Raw genomic sequence first — 20,666 nt, 5'->3', positions numbered from 1 at the left:
GGAGGTAAATGACACTCTGATTGCGCTCATGGGTTTATTTCTGTCCACTCGTTCGCCAAACCATTAGCGTATTAAGGTTCTAATCGGTATATTGATCTTGTTTTGGCTCCATCTGCACTCGCTCTAATTTCACACAATGTGTGAGAGCCTCATAGTGCAATGCTGTTCTCTGTGTTTCTCTCTCTTCTGACCTTTCTGAAGGTCAACAACATGTGTTTGTGCATATATAGCAGTAATATAGTGATGACAGCACTTGTAATAGAATCAGCCTGGACATTTTTGGGGGGGGCATGCCACACAAAATTCCAAAAAGTTTCTCTGTGTGTTTTTTGTTGGACCAGTGTTTCGGATTAAATGTTTTTTGTTAAGATCTGATATTATTGACTATTGTTTTCTGATTTTTTATGACTAATTTATATATCCAAATGGACATCATGATTAAACAAATAGAAAATAAAAAACAAATATCTATATATTTTAGTAAATGCAAAAGCATAATTAAAATTATATAGAATTTATTGACTTTTCCTTTATTTTTCCCCTTTATTTTTTAAATTAAACATGAATAAACTTCTAAAAATGCTGTATTGTTTGTATATATAATTATGTTAATATGTTTCTACCTTATTTTCTGACCAATTCTACTGTATAACAGTGTACATAGTATTTGTATTCTATTATACTTGTATTTTTATTTTTGATTAGCTTCTATATTTTCATTTTTTATTTGTAGTAATTTTGTTATGCGTGTTTCAGTTTTAGTTTTATCATTTCAAAAACGACAAAAAACACAGCAGTTTATTAAAATGCTAAACAATATTAAAATGAAAAATATTTCTAAATAATAATAAAAATCAAATAGAATCTCAACAACACTTAATAACATAACATATTACAACTGTTATTTATTTATTTGTAAATTTAAATTCAATTATTTAAATTCAATTAAAATAATTCAAATTAATTAAATTATTACAAATTTATTTAAAGCCAACTTCTTTTTCTTTTTTTTTTCAATTAAAATGCATGGGATGCATTTAAATTAATTACAGTTAATTAAATTATTAAACATTTATTTAATACTTGATATTTTATTAAAAATTCAAGCTGCAATATTTTTTTATTTTTTTATTAATTTTCAAATTTTCATTTAATTATATAGAGTTATTTATCATATATATATATAACAAAAACTGTTTTTATTATAAAGTTCAAGCAGCCTCTCTGCACAAAGAAAAACTGTAAAGCGCTGGTGTTCACTGTTAATCAGAGTCTTGTGGTGTAGGGTTTGGGGATTGAGGTTTCATCTGTCGTTTTTAAGAGCATCAAAAAACCCGCTTAGGTGAAATGGACTGCAATCCATATAAAGCCTCCAACAAGCCACTGAACATTTGCCTGCTTCCTGTGATCTGGACGTCTATCGATCTCTTGAGTCTAAAGAATGGACCTAATGTGCAGAGAGCGGCAGGTTGCCTGTAGACTGTCTAGTACTTAGATTAGACTGATCAGGACTGGAAACAACAGTACTAAAGCACAAAAAACAACTGGCAAACCTCTAAGGGTGCTATACAGTGGTGGTCAAAATTATTAGAACACTAGTATTTTCACCAGCTGAAAAATGGCTTTAAGTCAGTTATTTCATTGAAGAGTGTCAGTAGAAAATATCAGTTTACATTTCCAAACATTAATTCAGACATTAATTGTAATAATCCAGTGAGATTTTTGTTTGCACAAGCAGCCAGTGTTCCACACAGAGATCTCATCATCATCCAGTCTGTCTAGAATGACATGAAGAAACAGAACAAACTGAGATGGACTAAATCCAGAGGAACTGTGGCAATATCTCCAAGGCGCTTCAAGAAACCTACCTGCAAAGCTACAGTACTGTTAAAAGTTTTAGGCACTTGTGCAAAAATGCTGTAAAATGAGGATGCTGTCAAATAAATAGACTTTTTCAATTAACTTCTATTAACTAAATGAAATTAACTCTTGAAGCATCTTGGGGACATTGCCACAGTTCTTCTGGATTTAGTCTGTCTCAGTTTGTTGTTTTTCTTCATGTGATTCCAGACAGATGATGATAATGATGATGATGAGATCAGATCAATGTTTGGAGCACTGGCTGTTGTCAGACTCCTCGAGCAAACGAAAATCTCACTGGACATACATCTCACAGATACACACTATATTGCCAAAAGTATTGGTACACCACCTTCTAATGAACAGGTTTGACTACTTTAGCAATTTCCATGAGTACAAATCTTAATGTTTAAACCTTGTGCAAACTTATGGACATTTTTGTCCATTTCAGTTTTGTTTTTTGTTATAAGTGTGCCTGTGTTAATGCCAACTGCATACATTTTGGCTCAGGTGTTTATTTTTATTGAAATTTTAATATTTCAACCTCATTTCCTGTAAAAAAATCAATTTTACAAATCTCCGTACAAAAAATACTCACACTCAGGACCTTAAGGACAAAAATGCACTTTTTTAACCCAGGGCCATTTGACTATAAAATGATGCAATATTTGCTAATAGGCATTCATTCTATCGGCAAGGCTTCAATCTAAATCTAACACTACATAACAAATATAAATGCCTCAAAATTAATGTTGTTGTTCTTCACTGACACACCCAAGAATCTAATAAGCAAAGAAAAAATTCTGCTTAGCATTTAGTATATGGAAACTAACTACTATTTTTCATTTTTTCATAAAAAACACCTGTGACATTATGTAAACAAACCAGCATTTAAAGGTTTACAATTCTGAAAATTAATGAATGTTTGGTATCTATGGATAGAATAAATGCTGGTTAAAAAAAACAACATTAGTGGAAGTGGAAAAAAACATTAATAAATCACATTTTTATGACAGTTTAAGGACATGGACATTTTTGAACATTTTTCACCTATGTGTAACGTTTTTTTTTTTTGACCGCACAAGGGTTGAGCATATGATGATATTCTAGGGAATTCGTGCTTCTAATTTTATAGCAACAGTTTGGACAGGACCCTTTTCTATTCTAACATGACAATGCCTCTGTGTGTATAAGGAAAGGTTCAAAAATAAAATAATTGATTCAGTCAGTATGGAAAAACCTGAAGGTTTTCAGAAAGCAAAGTCCTTATCCTAGCTGAACACCTCTGGTGTGACTTTAAATGCAGACCTTGAGCCAAAAACTCATCACCAAACACCAATGAATTGTACATACGGCTACAGTCATCTTAGACACTTCCAAACTGGTGCAACAGAGATGGAAATAAAAATTTTAAATTCATAAATTATGTTTATCTTTGTTGCCACTGTTTTAGAAGTGCCGCTTTCTGTTCTAAAGAAGGGGGTGTCCCAATACTTTTGTCCATATAGTGTATGTACAAGTCATTGGTGTTTGGTGATGAGTTTTTGGCTCAAGGTCTGCATTTTATGTCACACCAGAGGTGTTCAGCTGAGATTAGGACTTGGCATTCTGCAGCACTGACTGAATCAACCATTTCTTTTTGAACCTTGCCTTATACACAGAGGTACTGTCATGATATAACAGAATTTTTTTTTTTCCCAAACTGATGCTATAAAATTAGAAGCACACAATACCCTAGAATATCATTATATGCCTAAACATTAAGATTTGTAGTCCCAATACTGTTGGCAATATAGTGTATATATAACAATATATAATATATATAATAACTGACTTTATTGCCATTTTTAGCTGCCGGAAATACTTGTATAAAGTATAAAGGAAATAATTATTAGTATTATTGCTTCAATTACTAAAGTCAAATTGCAAAACATGGCCGCAGGCAGGTTCATGCAATCTCAGCATGGAGGCCACTGCAGTGAATTTATTTGAAATATCTGTTTTAACAAATACAAAAATGACAACGAATTTGACTTCAGAAATTGTATTCACTTCCTGCTCCAAAAATCTGCCATGTCAATCAAATGCTACTACAAAATAAAACCCAATCTGCCATGTTATTTATAAAACAAATGATACAGACACAAAACAAGCTTAGTTAACTGAAAGTGTTTCTATTCAGTTAACAGGACAAACTAGTCTGATTTCCCATGACCCCACAGATCCTCATCACACATATCTGAAATCATGCTGATCATTGTATATTTAGTTATTATGAACACTGCTGCATTAATTATGAGCTGAAGTGACATCTTGTGGCTAAAGGCATACATAAACCATACTGATAAACCCAACCATACTGATGAATTGCAAAATTAAAATAAATAAATAAATAAAGTATGAAAAATTTGTTTATATTAAAACAGTACATTATGCCATATTTTTTAAGGATTTTTAGAGTGTAATTTTATATTTAGAATTCAATTTTATTTTTATATTTTGTCACATTAATTTTAATTAAAATTCTTAAATGTATAGTAGGATTTTCTAGACAAGTAAAAATGATTGCCTTAGTTTTAGAAAGAATAAGTAAAAATTAAGTGAGTTTTTGCTTGAAACAAGCAAAATAATCTGCCAATGGGGTAAGCAAAACAATCTAGTTGTCTGCTTGAAATAAAATTATTTATTTTACCCCATTGGCAGATTATTTTGCTTGTTGTTTTAAGCAAAAACTCACTTAATTTTGACTTATTATTTCTGAAAATAAGATTTTTTTTTTTTACTTGTCTAGAAATTCTTCTTCATTTATGAATTTTTTGATATTTTGGCTAAAAAAGACAAAAATCTAAGTAAGAAAAGCATTTTTTGTGTTTATTTATTTATTAGCATTTTTTATTTATTTATTGGTTTAGGTATTTTAGTACTTTAACTTAAATTAAATGAAAATGAGAAAGTTTGTATTGGCATCCAGTTGAAATGATTTTAATCTTGATCACTAATTATAGTTAGTGATGAGCTGCATTCTAGACTATTTTTAAACAGGTTTACTCATTTTAATACTCATGCTGTCAAATCAATGAACTAAATGTCAGAAAAATCTCTTACATTTCAGTCCTTGTCTGTGTCTTTGCTATCATCCGATTGCAGGGTCTCCACTTTGGATAGCCATTTACACTCATTTTCATCAGTTTTAAGAGTAATTTCACTCTAAAAGCGGAGAATCAAGAGTCCTGCATGACAAACTGCTCTTATACAGCGTTGTGTGACAAAATAACAGGAAAAAGATTATGTCTGTCTGACTTTGTCTATGCAATCTGTGTCATAGGGCTGCCAACCACTTCCTCATCGTGTCTGAGTTTTGGTGCACAAGTTGGAAAACAGGAACTTTAAGTTTTAGGAACTGGCTACATGCATTTTGGATTACTCCACCTTTAAAAGAACATACATTACCAGCAATATCATTGTATAATGTCTAAAGCAGGTCTACGTCCTTTCACAGTGTGCATGAACACAGAGCAGCATGACAGGTCACATGACACATCTGGAGTCTTGCAGCATCACAGACAGCATCTACGATAGATAGATAGATAGATAGATAGATAGATAGATAGATAGATAGATAGATAGATAGATAGATAGATAGATAGATAGATAGATAGATAGATAGATAGATAGATAGATAGATAGATAGATAGATAGATAGATAGATAGATAGACGAATTTATTGCATCAAGAATATTTGAAGGTCAATGAAAGAGCAAATCTGTTTCATTTACCAGGTCCCTGTAAGATAATGGTATAGTCCATCTGTTCACCCCTCCACGCTGAGCTCAGATGAAACTGCCCATCCTGCAGTGACTGCTGGGAAGACGCACAGTCGAGGGAGGTTGCAAACTGAAGAGGTAAGAATAGAAAAATTTGTCACAGGCAACAAAATGAGGCAAATGCCAATGGGTAAATTTTTAGGTATTGTTTGTTAAAGTTTGAAAATGGCAGAAAGAGGATATGATTCTTAGCATGAACAGGAAACATAAAGCAGCAGCTAGGGGGAGCTATAACAGACTACAGCAGCTGGATGAAGTCATCTACTCTAGATGTGATGAAGATCTTTCCAATACTTACATTGCTTGAGAAAAAACAGAGAGGTGTTGTATTGAAGTGTCCCGGCTTGATAAAGTTGTAAATGTTTTCTTCATCCCAGAGCTGTAAACAAACATCCAGCACTCTGTAAAAAGAGAAATCTTTGGATAAGAAAAATAAACCTGAAATGCTAGAGAAATATTAAAATAAAAATGGTACTAAAAAGTGTTTACACTGTTCACAGTCTATAAAGTAATGTTAGATATATTTCTGGTTATTTTTAACCAGTATTTTAATCTATTGATTTCCAATATTTCTATACATTTTGTAGATATAAGCTTGGTTATAATTCATGTGTGGCCTATTTATGCAATAGTGTCATTAAATTGTTTAATTAATTTTTTTTTTTTTTAAAGATTTGTACACTTACACACTTTAAATGAGTTGATATCACTGAATTGTACTTTATCTCAGTTCTATCAGGTTCTTGAAAATACATCCATTTATGATATCAGAAGCAACTTGCCTTCATCCCAGAAGACATTTCAAAGTAAGACCTAATTTTAGCATATTGAAGATGATATTTGAGGAACATTTAAATAAATAAATATTTAAAAAAAATAATAAAAACATACGTCATTATTTACTGTTGACATTTTTTAGTTGACATTTTTTCTGTGGAACACAAGAAGAATTTAAGAATTCTTCAGTTCTTTTCACATCCATTCTCAAAAAAGGGCAAGGAAAGTTCAAAGTGGTCCATAAAAAGTCCAAAAATGTAATAAAAAAAAAAGTCAAGTCTTTTCAGAAGTGGCAGGAAATTTTCAGTGACTCTTTCTGCAAGTTAAACAGACGCATCAGTAGGTGACGACAAGTGACTATTTATGTGAGTGAATCATTCAAAACGATTAATTAAAGGGATGGTTCGAAGTAGAATTGACTTCATTGCTATGCACTCTGAAGCCCATGTAAATACCCCATCCGAAGTTTTTTTTTACCTTAGTCAAACATTTATGGAGATATTAGAGTTTTTCGAATTGCTTGTTACAGGAGTGAATGGTACATGTGATGTATCTCGTAAATTGCACCACTAAACGTGCAAGTAATCTTACCAAACTTGTACAGTAGTGTAAATAGGTTATGTACTCACAAAACGCTGCATCAGAACATTCGTAAGTCCACCATAAGTGTTTTAAAAACACGTTTTACCCGAGAACTACTAGTCTCAAAAACTACAAATGGCGACACGTCGACATCACTTCCCTGGTTTGAAAAAAGCACGTAAAAGTCCTCCTACAAGTTGACATGCACACAGATGTAGTAGGAGGACTTTTACGTGCTTTTTTCAAACCAGGGAAGTGACGTCGACTTGTAGGTTTTTGAGACTAGTAGTTCTCGGGTAAAACGTGTTTTTAAAACACTCATGGTGGACTTACAAATGTTCTGATGCAGCGTTTTGTGAGTACATAACCTATTTACACTACTGTACGAGTTTGGTAAGATTACTTGCACGTTTAGTGGTGCAATTTACGAGATACATCACATGTACCATTCACTCCTGTAACAAGCAATTCGAAAAACTCTAATATCTTCATAAATGTTTGACTAAGGTAAAAAAAACTTAGGATGGGGTATTTAGATGGGCTTCGGAGTGGATAGCAATGAAGTCAATTCTACTCCGAACCATCCCTTTAACGATTCATTTATTCGGGAATGAAACACCACCTACTTCTGCACATAGACACAAACAGTCTAAAAAAAAATAATAAAATGAATGCATCAATAAATATAAACAAATAAATGACAGCATTTGAAGTGATAATATTGTATACCTTTGTATCATCAGTTTCTTCTTCAGGCAAACATCACTGGGAAGGGCTCTTCCTCCAGAAGCAATGGCTGAAAATGAGATTTTAGAAGACCAAGACAAGCTCAAAAGGGGTCTAGTTAAAGTTCTTGAATGTGTGACCACCATCTCATCAGCGGCAGCGGTGGTCAATCCCATCTTCGGCGTGGCTGGTTCTCTCATCCGAGTGGTGCTGCTCCACGTGGACGATGAAGACATTCAGAAACTCAAACGGGAGTTTGGCAGCGTCAGTCGAGCCCTGGACGAAATTTCACAGCAGAACCAGAACGTATTGCTTCAGATCAGGAAGGAGACTGTGGATGGCCTGTACTGTCGTTTAGAAGAAAACATTCGTAATCAGTTCTCCAAGTTCATGGACACTGTGGAGGTATCAGCAGCACATGAACAGCGCAAGAAAGAATTTCAAATGAGCTTTGTGATCAATCAGTGTGACCAGAACTTGCATACGCTGTATGGAGGTGTGATGGGCGAATCCAAGATCTTCAGCCAGCCCATCCTAGAGGTCTACATGAAACATTCACAGGGCGATCAACGTGTCATGGAAAACCTCTGCACTCGACTCACATACCTGTTCTGCATCGGCCTCATTGCTCTGATGAGTTACGCTGCCATTGTAGGAGATGATGAGGAAGCTCTGCGCATCGAGTGGGAAGAGAAAATGAAAGATGTGGCCAGAAAGATGTCGGAAGTGTTAAACAGTTATGAGTGACTTTTCCCACAACTTCTCTTTAATCTACCTTTCTGTGTTCTCTATCTATTTTATCTATCATTGCCTTAGTGACTGCTGTCCATCTAGTTGTCTGTCTTACTCAAAACATTGTAGCTGCTACCTTGCAACCACTGTGAACAACCTGTTAACCCATTCCTAATGTTTTCCTGCAAATACTTGCACTTTTAAAACAAAAGTGATATTGAACTGTCATACACTGATGTTATTTTTTTAAAGTCATGTATTTGTCTTTCCGTACAGTGCATTAAAACTGAATCTGCCCAAGCCAAAATCCAAATAGTTATTTATATTGAATGCAAAATCTCTAATTCTAATTACATGTAGCCCCAAAATACTTTTCTCATTAATCTCTATATAGAATGTAATTTGATTGGTATGTTTTTTTGCCATTGTCTAATGTACTCTGCAGTATTATAAATAAATAAAGATATGAGAAATACGTTCTCTTGATTTAATTTCAAGACACAGTCACACAGCCACAGTGTGCAATAGTGTCAAATAGTGTCATCATAGCGTTTATATTCTTCATAAATATCAAAAATATCACAATTGTACATTAAAAGGTTTGTTTTTTTATGTATGTATGTATTTATTTTTGGATGTACATTACCAGTCAAAAGTTTTTGAACAGTAAGATTTTTATTGTTTTTTAAAGAATTATCTTCTGCTCACCAAGCCTGCATTTTTTGATCCAAAATACAGCAAAAGCTGTAATATTGTGACATTTTTACTATTTAAAATAACCACTTTCTATTTGAATATATTTTAAAATGTAATTTATTCTTGTGATCAAAGCTAAATTTTCAGCATCATTACTCTAGTCTTCAGTGTCACATGATCCTTCAGAAATCATTCGAGAAGCATTTAATTTACTTTTAAATTTTATTTAAAAGATCCAAAGATCAGCATTTATCTGAAACAAAAAGCTTTTGTAACATTATACACTATACCATTCAAAAGTCAGTTGAATTTATTTTTTTATTTTTAAATTATAGAAATTATTAATTTTATTTAGCAAGGATGCTTTAAATTGATTAGAAGTGATGAAAAAGACATTTTTGTTATAAAAGATTTCCATTTCAGATAAATGCTGTTCTTCTGAACTTTCTGTTCATTAAAGAAACTGAAAAAAATCTACTCAGCTGTTTTCAACATAATAATAATAAATGTTTTTGAGCAGCAAATCACATGTTCCTTCAGAATGATTTCTGAAGGAACATGTGACACTGAAGATTAAAGTAAAGATGCTGAAAATTCAACTTTGAAATCAGGAATAAAATACATTTTAAAATATATTAAAATAGAAAAGAGTTACTTTTAAATAGTAAAAACATTTTAAAACTCTTACTGTTTTTGCTGTACTTTGAATTAAATAAATGCAGGCTTGGTGAGCAAAAGAGTCAATAAATATTATAAATATAATCTTATAATAAATCTTACTGTTAAAAAACATTTGACTGGAAGTGTATAAATATGTTTACTTTCACTCAAGGAGGCTTTGACTACAGTAGAATTGAGGAAAAATATGATACCACCAATGCACCCATAGTACAATTCACTGTTTTTGCATGCATACCTGATGAAACTTCATGTCTATGAAGGATATGAAGAATTTTTTCTGTATGCAACTTCTCATCCTGACACTAGATGTCCCAGATTACACACAAAATTGAGCATATCTAGCTATTCTTCACATAAGCACAAATACACACCCTAAAAACAAATACATTATGATCAAGCTAATAATAGTAGCAGCTTCTTTTTCATTATGAAAAAAAAAAAGATTAAGTTAAGAAATTAAGAGGTTCACTTTACCCATTGTGACTTTCTGTCAGACAACTCTTCAGCCAAATCCTGAGCCATAACTGGCCAGAGATAGAGTCCTCCAACTGGATACACATGACTATAAGAAATAATAACAATAATAATATAAAATAATAATAATAATAACATTCTAAGACAATGTGGCAAGGTGTGGAAATGCCATTTAAGAATAATGCATTACATTAAAAAAGTGTTCTTCGAAGTGCCACAGACCAGGGCAAGTTGTCATAAAGGCTTTATATAATAAAGTCATAATATTGAGTAATAAAAATAATACATGCATACATGCTTTTGTCTAGCAGTGGTTATCTATAAACATAAAATAAACTATAAAATTAAGACATTTTACACTCAAAATTAAAATACCAAAATCATCTGATATGTTTTATCAGGTAAACAAGCGCAAACATAAAAGCTGTGCTGAAATGCATTCAGCCAAAATGAAGCTAGACTTAACTGGCTGTTCTCAAGGTCAATTTTCACGTCGGGGCAATTTCACGTCACATTGTTACTGATATAGCAATTATGTTGCTGCCTTCTTTCCTTTAAATTAAAAAATAAAATTATTGCAAATGAAAGTGAATATATATATATATATATATATATATATATATATATATATATATATATAGATCTTATTTGATCCAAAGTACAGCAATAACAGTAACATTTGAAAATATTTTTACCATTTAAAATAACTGCTTTCTATCTGAATATATTTTAAAATCAAATTTATTCCTTAAAGCTACATTTTCAGCATCAATACTCCAATCTGCAGTGTCACATAATCCTTCAGAAAGCATTCTAATATGCTGATTTGCTGTTCAAAAAACATTATTATTATTATTATTATTAATATTTAAAACAGTTGAGTAAATTTTTTCAGTATTCTTTGATAAATAAAAATATCCAAAGATCAGCATTTATCTGAAATAAAAAGCTTTTGTAACATTATACCATTCAAAAGCTTGGAGTCAGTATAATAATAAAAAGCAGTTTTCAACATAATAATAATAAAAATAATTTTCCTGGACAATTATGGTTGAAACATCAACATTTATTTATTATATTATTTTTTTATTTTAATTTATTATTTGACAGGGACAATGGACAGTTAAACACTGCCCCAGAATTAGCTACAGAACTAAATGTCATCTGCTGTGCATCTGCTATTTAAAGTACTTCTGTAAAAAAAACATTCTTTTTAAAAACAAACCTAAAAAATCTCTGGATGAAAAACTGTGACAACTAGCCCCAGTCTAATGCGTCAAATATAGGCTATATGAGCCTACAATATAGTGATAAATACTTCAATAAATAATACCTATAATATGCATTTATTAAAATGAAAGTGGCATCTATTTGTAACCATTGCGCTATCCATTACCACACTTACGCACAATCTATTAGACACTCGAATATCGTGTTATGTGTCAAATACAACAAATGCAATACTACAGAATAGGATAATGATATTATACTAACTACAAATGTGTGATAAAAAAATAATCCGTGAAATACCTTTTCTGGTATACTGGGATGTGAAAATCCCAAATCTGCGCAGGTTCGTGTTAATCCAGTGGCGCGAGATGTTGCGCAAGACGCAAAATAAAATGCAATTAAACAGTCTCGTGTAAAAAATTATCCCTGAGCCATACATCACAGATCCATCTGTAAACAAACTATAAAAATACACCGCAGTCAAATATGAATCATTGATCCGACAGTTACCAACAGCTTTCCAAACCACCCCAAACCTACCAGTGCGCGCAACTCACCCTCTCTCTCTCACCGTCTGTCTCTCTCTCCATCACACACACTCACGAACACGCACATCTTTTCCACACTGAGCATATGATCACGACATTTTGGTTTGAAGTCGAACCTAAAACTGTGGGAATAATTTGGAAACTTGGAGGTCACACCAGCAGCTCTTCATCCTGAGAGACGTGAGAAACCTGTTTTACGTATATTTTTGCTAGGGATGATGATGTGATGTCAAGGATGCGCATAATTAGGACACAATCATGTGAGGCAGACTGCATTAGAGCTTTAGACAGATTAGCAAGGTGTGTCCTGAACTCTGGATTTACGAATACAGCCTAAATGATTCATTATGTGTTTTACTGAACAAAATTATTATAAAATCATCTATCGTTATTTTAACGTTAATTTATCCTTACTGTGCATGACTGATCTTTATAAGCTACTTTAACGATTTAAGGGTGATGGATTCAAACCTTAAACATTTTCTCACATTTTTTTATAACTGTCCTTTGTACTGTATATATTGTGTTTTTAATAAAATACTTACAGATAGATAGATAGATAGATAGATAGATAGATAGATAGATAGATAGATAGATAGATATGCATTAAAAGAGTTCATTGGGCCTTTTTTGAAAGGTCCTATGAAACTGCAGTCCTATTGTTTAATTTGAAGAAAATTGAACAAAATAATTTGTCTGCATCAATGATTCATTATGTATTTTATTGAACAACATTATTTTATTTTTTAACATTTACTTTTAATAATTAAGGCAGTAAAGGTCCATTTGGCTATTTTTAAAAGTCTCAGTCCGATCAATTAATTTAAAGAAGAGAGCTAAAAAACTTGACTATCAAATTTAATTAAAACACATAATAATAATTTGGAAACTTGGAGTGTTTTATTGAACAACATTATTATAAAATCATCTATAGCTATTTCAACTCCTCAAGTTATTTATCCTTATTGTGCATGACTGATCTTTATAAGCTAGTTTAACCATTTAAAGGTGATGGTAGATTCAACCCTTAAACATTTTCTTACATTTTTTACAACTATCCTTTGTACTGTATATGTCATTGTGTTTTTCATTTATAATACCACCTATACCTACTATAAAATACTTATAGATAGATAGATAAATATGTATTAAAAGAGTTAACTGGGCCTTTTTAAATGTCCTATGACGGTGCAGTCCTATTGTTTAATTTAAAGACAACTGAACAAAATAATTTGTCTGCATTAATGATTCATATTGTATTTTATTGAACAACATTATTTTATTTTTTAACATTTATTTTTTAATAATTAAGGCAATAAAGGTACATTTGGCTATTTTTAAAAATCTCAGTCTGAACAATTAATTTGAAAAAGAGAGCTGAACAAAAACTTGACTATCAAATTTAATTAAAACACATGACCTTTTGCATTTATGTGAACATAAAGCAACAAAAATCACCCACTGAGTGCATTTTGAAATCAAAAAGAACTAAATGTACATGCATAATGCAGATCAGTTATGAAAACTAGAGGGTTGTACTAAGATATAAGAAATTAAGAAAAAATATATTTCATCACGCTTATACATCACTGTTAGCTTAATTCAAATTGCATACATCATTTAATAATTTACCTTAAGTGCATTATAGATCAAATGAAATGAGTTTTTTTGTGTGTGTTTTGGTTTTGCTTTTAAAGAAATGTCCAGTCCACTAGAGCGGGTTGTAGCCCAGAAGAAGGAGGCCATTGAAGCCGTAATGGAGATGTTTGAGAGAGGAGCCGAGGTGCTGGCCAGCGCTGTTGGAGAGCTGTGTCCTCTATTTGAAGCTTCTGCACCAGTTTTGAGGCTGGTCTTGGACAATGTGGAAAGCAAGGAGGTCACGTATGTCAAAGATCAGTTTCTAGTTGTGCGAAGCAAATTGGACGTCCTCTCATGCCAGCTACAGGACATTGACTCGGAGATCAGAAGGAGGCGTTTGGATACCCAGTTCTTTTCTGTGGAGGAAAATTTGCGGAACCAGTTTAGAAAATACATCGACATTCTAGAGGCCAAACCTGAGTATAAAGAGGTCAAAAAACGCTTGTTCTTAGAGCATTTTTCTATAACAGGTGGAGAGAAAAATCTGTGTGCGCTTTACGATGCTGTGATGGGGAACAGCACGTTTGGAGAACCGATCTTGGATGTTGTGGAACAATATGAGGCTAGGAACAGAAGAGTCTTGGAAGACTTCTGCGTCAGACTGAAGGAGCTGCTCTGCTTGGGAATCATCGCTCTGCTGGGATATTGCTTCCTTACTCAGGGTGAGGAATCAGAGCAAGAGAAGGTTCGAGAGTGGAGCACGAAGATCCAAGAAATTGAGACGAGAATGAAGGAAATGATAGAGAGATGTGTTGAATCATTTCCAGAGCAAGCTGAAATGGACATCAATAGGCTTGTGAAGGAAAAAGAAGATGGGAACCTTCAGGAAACGGCAAAGGAACTGCTAGAATTCCTGGTGAAGAAGTACGACTGGGTGAGCTGGTCCATCAGAGTCATTGGCAACTTGGGCAAAATTAGCAAATTGAGAGCCGGACAAAACTTTCAGTGTGTGGCCGGACAGAATTATTTTGAAGTATCTCAAGGAAATGACACCAACCTGGTGGTCTCGTTCAGCAGCAACCCTCAGCCTGTGCCTGACGAGAGCATCAAGCAGATGATGGAAGGTCCTGCGAGGAAAGGAGACGCCAAAGCTGTCGTTGAGCTTCTGGAGAAGCAGTTAGCCGGGTTTCTGGTTCACGCAGTCAGTCGTCACAAGGACAGCTTTGCTCTGTCGAGTTTTCCTGGAGAATGTCACTACTGGGAGAAACATAAGAACGTGAATGTTTGTGTGCATTCAGAGTAGATTTAGACATGAACATATAATTACTATTATTTCATATCTATCTAACATTTTGCAACTGTAGCACTTTTACTTGCTATATATTATGTATATGCCTTGAAAAACTCATTGTCAAAGTCATTGTTATATGTTCATTGTAAGGTTGCTATCACCATTCCATCTGTAAATTAAAAAAAAAATGTTTTAACAGTTTCTTTTACTCTATGAAATAAATGCATTTGAACACTTTAACGGAATAGTTCACATAAAAATTCTACACATTATATGGAAAAAAGGTATTTGTCTAGAACCGTTCTAGACTGTTTTTGCTTGTAAACAGTGCTTGATCTGAGCATATTTATCAAGATGACTTTTTCATCCAAGAAAGCAGTGTTATAGACAGAGGACTCATATTTCAGCTGGAAGCAATGGACTGAAGTCACAAACATCTTAAGGGGAGATACTGCAGGCAAAAACAGTTTTTTCATGCACCTGTTAGGTTTGAGATTTTGGGTTTTCGGTTGTTCATAAAGTGTTTTTCCAGACTAGTGGAAAGAAAACATCTAAAATACACTGTTACGTGTTTCTTTTATAGCACTTTATCTATTTGTGTCAATAGATTTCAATTACAATCCATATTTTTAAAGGCTGTTTTCTCAAAATGAGTTTTTTTCCTCCTACACTGGGCCATAAATCTCCACTTCAGTAACACTTACACGCACCAAACTTCACATTTGTATTCCTGTCTATATCCTGGAGTTTTTTTTACAGAGGGATTTGTTTATATATAATTTGCTTGATTATATACAATTTTATTTCCCCCAAAATTGCAGAAAATATATTGTTTTCTGACTGTTTTTTTCTAATTTATGGAGTGACAAAATGAGATACCCCAAATTCCCTCTGTAAACACTTTTGACTCTAATATGTCAAAAAAAAAAAGAATCTGTAAACACTTTTGACTCTAATATGTCAAAAAAAAAAAAGAATTTTGAAACTGACTTCATTCAGTGATTTTTGTACTAGAAATGTATGCAAATTAGCGCATATTTCATTAAACAATGCCTCATTTGCATATTTAAACTTAAAATTTTAGAAAACTAGTAATACAAAAATGTTTGCAATTATCAATGTAATCAATCAACTATGTAAGTAAGGTGATAATTATTTATCGTATTTTTTTTAACCCTATTCACCTGCAGTGTCTCGCCTTAATGATGGATCTGTTTCTTACAAACATGCACTTTTTGGCTTTACAGAATGTAAATGGACTTTTGTCTGGGGATTACATGTGGATTATTGTGATATTGTGTTTTCATCAGCTTTTTGGACTCTCATCCTGATGGCACCCATTCACTGCAGATGGTCCATTGGTTAGCAAGTGATGTAATGCTACATTTCGCCAAATCTGTTCCTATAAAATAGTCATCTGACTATTGGATGGTCTTTGTGTGAACTATTCCTTTGAAAATATTAAACACTACCATGTAAATGGCACATTTTCAAACAAAATAGGTTGAATATTTGTGCTTTATTACTGAGCATGTCTGCATCATAATGTTATAACATTCCCTTTAAATGCAGTAGGCAGTTATGTAAACAAATTCTTTGTAGTAATAAAAACTAAAGCAATGAGACTGGAAAGTAATGGCAAAGAAAAGTGCTTCCCCATTTAGCCTGCATGATAATAACATGAGCTGACAGTATCTGTTCCTCATCAGCCATAAAAAAGCCTACAGCAAGACGTCTCAGGAAACTAATGCATGTCTTGCACAGCAGAGACCGCATGATAGACTAAAATATACCCTTTAAAAATTCATGTTGGTTCAAAGTTGAACTTCCATATTGCCAAGAAACAACTGTGGTTGAATCGTTTACAGATTTAGCTTTTTCAAGATTATAGCCAATAATAAATCTAACTTCAGTTTTCCGTCTCATATGGCATGTTTCACATTAACATGACTTACAAGCGATTGTTGACATTCATTGCTATTAACTCTCTGAAGTGGACACATATAGCACTCAAAGCCACGTCTAATTAAATTACTGCTTTTGTACATAAGTCAGCAGTTTCTGGCCAGGGGCTGCAGAAATAGAGGGTGAGTAACCTTTCGCTGTTAATATACCGGCGACGAGCTCCAGAGTGCTGTGATCAGCTCTCCAGATCCACTCATTAAGATCACTGAAGTGCGGAAACAGGGAACAATCCATCATTTTACACTCAGGAGGGCCTTAAGCTAGTATGTGATCATATTATATGCTGCTGCTATTATTATGCTTTTTAAATTATGCTGTTTAAAGCAGATCAGCTGTTAGCATTATAACATGAAGACTGAAAAATAGCATTAATAAACAGCTGAGGTCAAAAGTTTACATACACCTTGCAGAATCTGCAAAATGTTAATTATTTTACCAAAATAAAAGGGATCATACAAAATGCGTGTTGTTTTTTATTTAGTACTGACCTGAATAAGATATTTCACATAAAAGACGTTTAAATATAGTCCACAAGAGAAAATAATAGCTGAATTTATATAAATTACCCCGTTCAAAAGTTTACATACACTTGATTTTTAATTCTGTGTTCTTACCTGAATCATCCACAGCTGTTTTTTTTTTTTTTTTTTAGTGATAGCCGTTTATAAATCCTTTGTTTGTCCCGAACAGTTAAAAGGCACACTGTTCTTAGGGTCCCACCAATTCTTTGGTTTTTCAGCATTGTTGTGTATTTGAACCCTTTCCAACAATGAGTTGGAGATTTTGAGATGAGAATTTGAGATCCATCTTTTCACACAGAGAACAACCGAGGAACTCAAATGCAACTATTAAAGAAGGTTCAAATGCTCACTGATGCTTCAGAAGGAAAAACATTAAGAGTCAGGGAGTGAAAACTTTTGAAAAGTATGAAGATGTGCACATTTTTCTTTTTTGGGCCTAAATATAATATTTTTTTTCATTTAGTACTGCCCTTCAGAAGCTACAGAAGATACTTACAAGTTTTCCATAAGACAAAATAAGTTAAATTTAGCCTGATCTCTAAATTCCTGCCTCTTAATGCATTGTGTTTCCTTCTGGAGCATCAATGTGTGAGTGTTATAACCTTCTGTAATAGTTGAATGAGTCCCTCATTCTTAATTTGGTAATATAATTAACATTTTGCAGATTTTGCAAAGTGTGTGTAAACTTTTGACTTCAACATTGTTTTAATTTGTAGTTTTATTTTAGTACTTCAACTTAAACTAAACAAAATGTTGGTTTGAAAACTAGCTGAAATAAAAGGGGTTTAAGTTTTTTAATATAATACTTTAAGGAATGGAATTGTAATGGTCTTTAGTTAATGATGGTAACCCTAATTTCCACTCATTTTACTCATCCCTGCTGTAAAAAAAAAAAACAGCTAAAACCAGCCTAGATTTGAGGTTTAAGATGGATTTAGCTGGTTTTAGCTAGTCTCCCAGCCTGGCCAAGCTGGTTGTAGATGGTGGTCTCCCAGCCTGACCAGCTAAAACCAGCTTGGCCAAGCTGGGAAAGTGGGCAAAACCCCTCTAAAACCAGCCTGCTGACCATCTAAAAGCAGCCAACCAACTTATGCTGGTTTTAGCCGTTTTTTTTTTTTCAACAAGGATTTTATACTCATTTGATTATTAATACAAAACAATAAATTTTTAGGTTATTGCAAAATAGTCAATATATACAAATACAGAAGTAAGTATCCACCGTTTTTCCATTAGAACGGTTGCAGGCATTTGTACATTTTATGGGTCAGGCTTCCGGTCAAATGCGTCCAACTATTTTTAGCTGTACAAAACAGCTCGTTTGCTGATTGATTTTGCAGATTGGTGTGTCTTACCATGTTATTTTAATGTATTATCTTAATTATGAAGACACAGTTTTGTAGCGCAAGAAAAAGGTGGATAGCCTACTTAAAGTAGTCAAACTACTTAAGTTTAGAATGGTTTTAAACTTTTTTAAAGGCATTTACATCACTTGAATACTGAATTATTTTGCAGATTTGAAACTTGAATGTGCTTCCGGTGCCATTTGCTTCCAGTTATTTTACATATACATACAAGATAGTCTATTATGCTGCTTGATACTGCACATGTTATCATGTTATTTCAATTTACGAACATAAATTGATTTGTAGCATAAATAGTTTTACCGTTTACTGCACTTTGTTATCCTTTTAGTCATTTAATGGATCTGAATGTTCGCGCATTAAAGGAAAACAGTTTAGTTTGCAATTCTTACTTACACTGCAAAAATAAGGTGGAGAAACTCCTGTAGCCTTTTCATTAGCGGTTGAGGCTTCTGTCCTGGTTGGAGCTATTGATCCATGGGGCTTCCATCTCTGATGAAGTTTTTCAGTTACACCCGTCTGTTATTAAATTTAAAACAAATGTATTTTATTTTGGTATGACATAGTGACAGTACAGATGAAATACAGTACGTTTGACACTAAATAAAAATAAATATTGTTTGTTGTTATGCACATTCTTCAGGCAGATGGCGCTAAAACACATAGGAACTAACGGATGACTTTCAATATCATCAAACCCGGAGATAATGACTAGAAAAAGCTCTTTAGTTCCTAAAACAGTTCTAATATATACTTAAACAGATATTTTACTACAAACTGCTTCTGACTTTGTTGTTATATATTGAAAATAAAAGCCCAACCTACTCCAGGAAAGTCGATATCAATATTTAATAAACCAATAAGTGATTTTATGAAGCCCAACATCATAGTACTGCCAAGGGTTGGTGCATCAATCCCATGATACCTCACTTTGGCTGCATCTGCCAATCACAGCCTGAGCTAATGACATTACCTATTCATCAGAATGGACCATCGACCAGCCTCCTGCCTTTAAGTGGCCTGATCTGATAAAAAGCATTAAAACATTTGTACTGTGAGTCTGTGACACACACCAGCTCACCCTCAGCCTCTGCACTGGATTTACCTTTCTGATGTGTCTGACTGTGCCTACAAAATACATAAGGGTAATGGTAACTGAGGAATTACATGCATTCCTTTGCCACAAAACTTGCTCAGTAATTTCAAGCTCTTGTTGTAAAGCACATCGCTCACTATCTGTCTCTAGAGACACGTCAGCACTCTGGAATCTCTCTGTCTCAGTGTTTTCTCTCTGGTGGTGAGATAAGCTCAACTCCTCCGCTCTGTTGACTCTAAACAGTGTGTGTGTCTCCTCAGCACCTGCAGTACATCAGACTGTCAATAAACCTCCCTCCTTTCTGCCTGATTCATTCCCACAACATTTCCAACTTTGACAGTCGGTAACTGCTTCCCTTCCATCTCACTTTCATGCCAGTAATAATAAAGAAAAAACACAAGGTTTGAGAAAAGTGTGACAATCTATTAGAATGGACTGCATTGTAGATATAGCCCATTTGTGATCAACTTCTTTTATTGATATTCACACTTTTCCACTATGGGTATTATTGGTTAGTTAAAATCAGATCTGCAGATTGATGCCATCTAGTGGGCTTCTACAGAATAAACAACCCAAGAACTGGTTTACACAATCAGCCTTCAAAGGTCAGTTAATTTATATGATATAATTAATATTTATAACACTACCAGTCAAACGTTTTTTTCTGCTCTGAACTCTTCCTGCCTGTATTATATTATATAGCCTGCAAAAGCAGTAATATTGT

The 20,666-nt window shown here is 33.4% G+C and overlaps 2 protein-coding genes and 2 long non-coding RNA genes across 4 annotated transcripts; 2 read left to right on the top strand and 2 right to left on the bottom strand.

The window, feature by feature from the left end:
* Positions 1–4,746: 4,746 nt before the first annotated feature.
* LOC141343029 (uncharacterized) lies at positions 4,747–7,912 on the bottom strand. The gene is made up of 4 exons (XR_012356703.1): positions 7,773–7,912; positions 5,983–6,085; positions 5,637–5,754; positions 4,747–5,430 (listed from the first exon to the last, which is right to left on the bottom strand). It is a non-coding gene; the product is annotated as an uncharacterized lncRNA (long non-coding RNA).
* LOC141343028 (protein rapunzel) lies at positions 5,690–8,951 on the top strand. Its single transcript, XM_073847626.1, has 3 exons — positions 5,690–5,762; positions 6,415–6,490; positions 7,787–8,951. The coding sequence occupies exon 3, from the start codon at positions 7,836–7,838 to the stop codon at positions 8,514–8,516; it is 681 nt and encodes a 226-aa protein (XP_073703727.1). The 5' UTR covers positions 5,690–5,762; positions 6,415–6,490; positions 7,787–7,835; the 3' UTR covers positions 8,517–8,951.
* LOC141343030 (uncharacterized) lies at positions 7,993–12,065 on the bottom strand. Its single transcript, XR_012356704.1, has 4 exons — positions 11,883–12,065; positions 10,353–10,440; positions 8,376–8,441; positions 7,993–8,116 (listed from the first exon to the last, which is right to left on the bottom strand). It is a non-coding gene; the product is annotated as an uncharacterized lncRNA (long non-coding RNA).
* A 109-nt stretch (positions 12,066–12,174) lies between these two features.
* LOC141343310 (protein rapunzel-like) lies at positions 12,175–16,402 on the top strand. The gene is made up of 2 exons (XM_073847904.1): positions 12,175–12,310; positions 13,828–16,402. The coding sequence occupies exon 2, from the start codon at positions 13,830–13,832 to the stop codon at positions 15,009–15,011; it is 1,182 nt and encodes a 393-aa protein (XP_073704005.1). The 5' UTR covers positions 12,175–12,310; positions 13,828–13,829; the 3' UTR covers positions 15,012–16,402.
* Positions 16,403–20,666: the final 4,264 nt, after the last annotated feature.

The sequence above is a fragment of the Garra rufa genome, chromosome 9 (genome assembly GCF_049309525.1).
Source record: "Garra rufa chromosome 9, GarRuf1.0, whole genome shotgun sequence".
Taxonomy (NCBI): domain Eukaryota; kingdom Metazoa; phylum Chordata; class Actinopteri; order Cypriniformes; family Cyprinidae; genus Garra; species Garra rufa.
This window is presented reverse-complemented; position numbering and strand designations above follow the sequence as displayed.

What these genes read in the sequence shown, in the direction of transcription:
- LOC141343310 (XM_073847904.1), top strand. Translation starts at nt 13,830, where the DNA reads ATGTCCAGTCCACTAGAGCGGGTTGTAGCCCAGAAGAAGGAGGCCATT.
- LOC141343028 (XM_073847626.1), top strand. Translation starts at nt 7,836, where the DNA reads ATGGCTGAAAATGAGATTTTAGAAGACCAAGACAAGCTCAAAAGGGGT.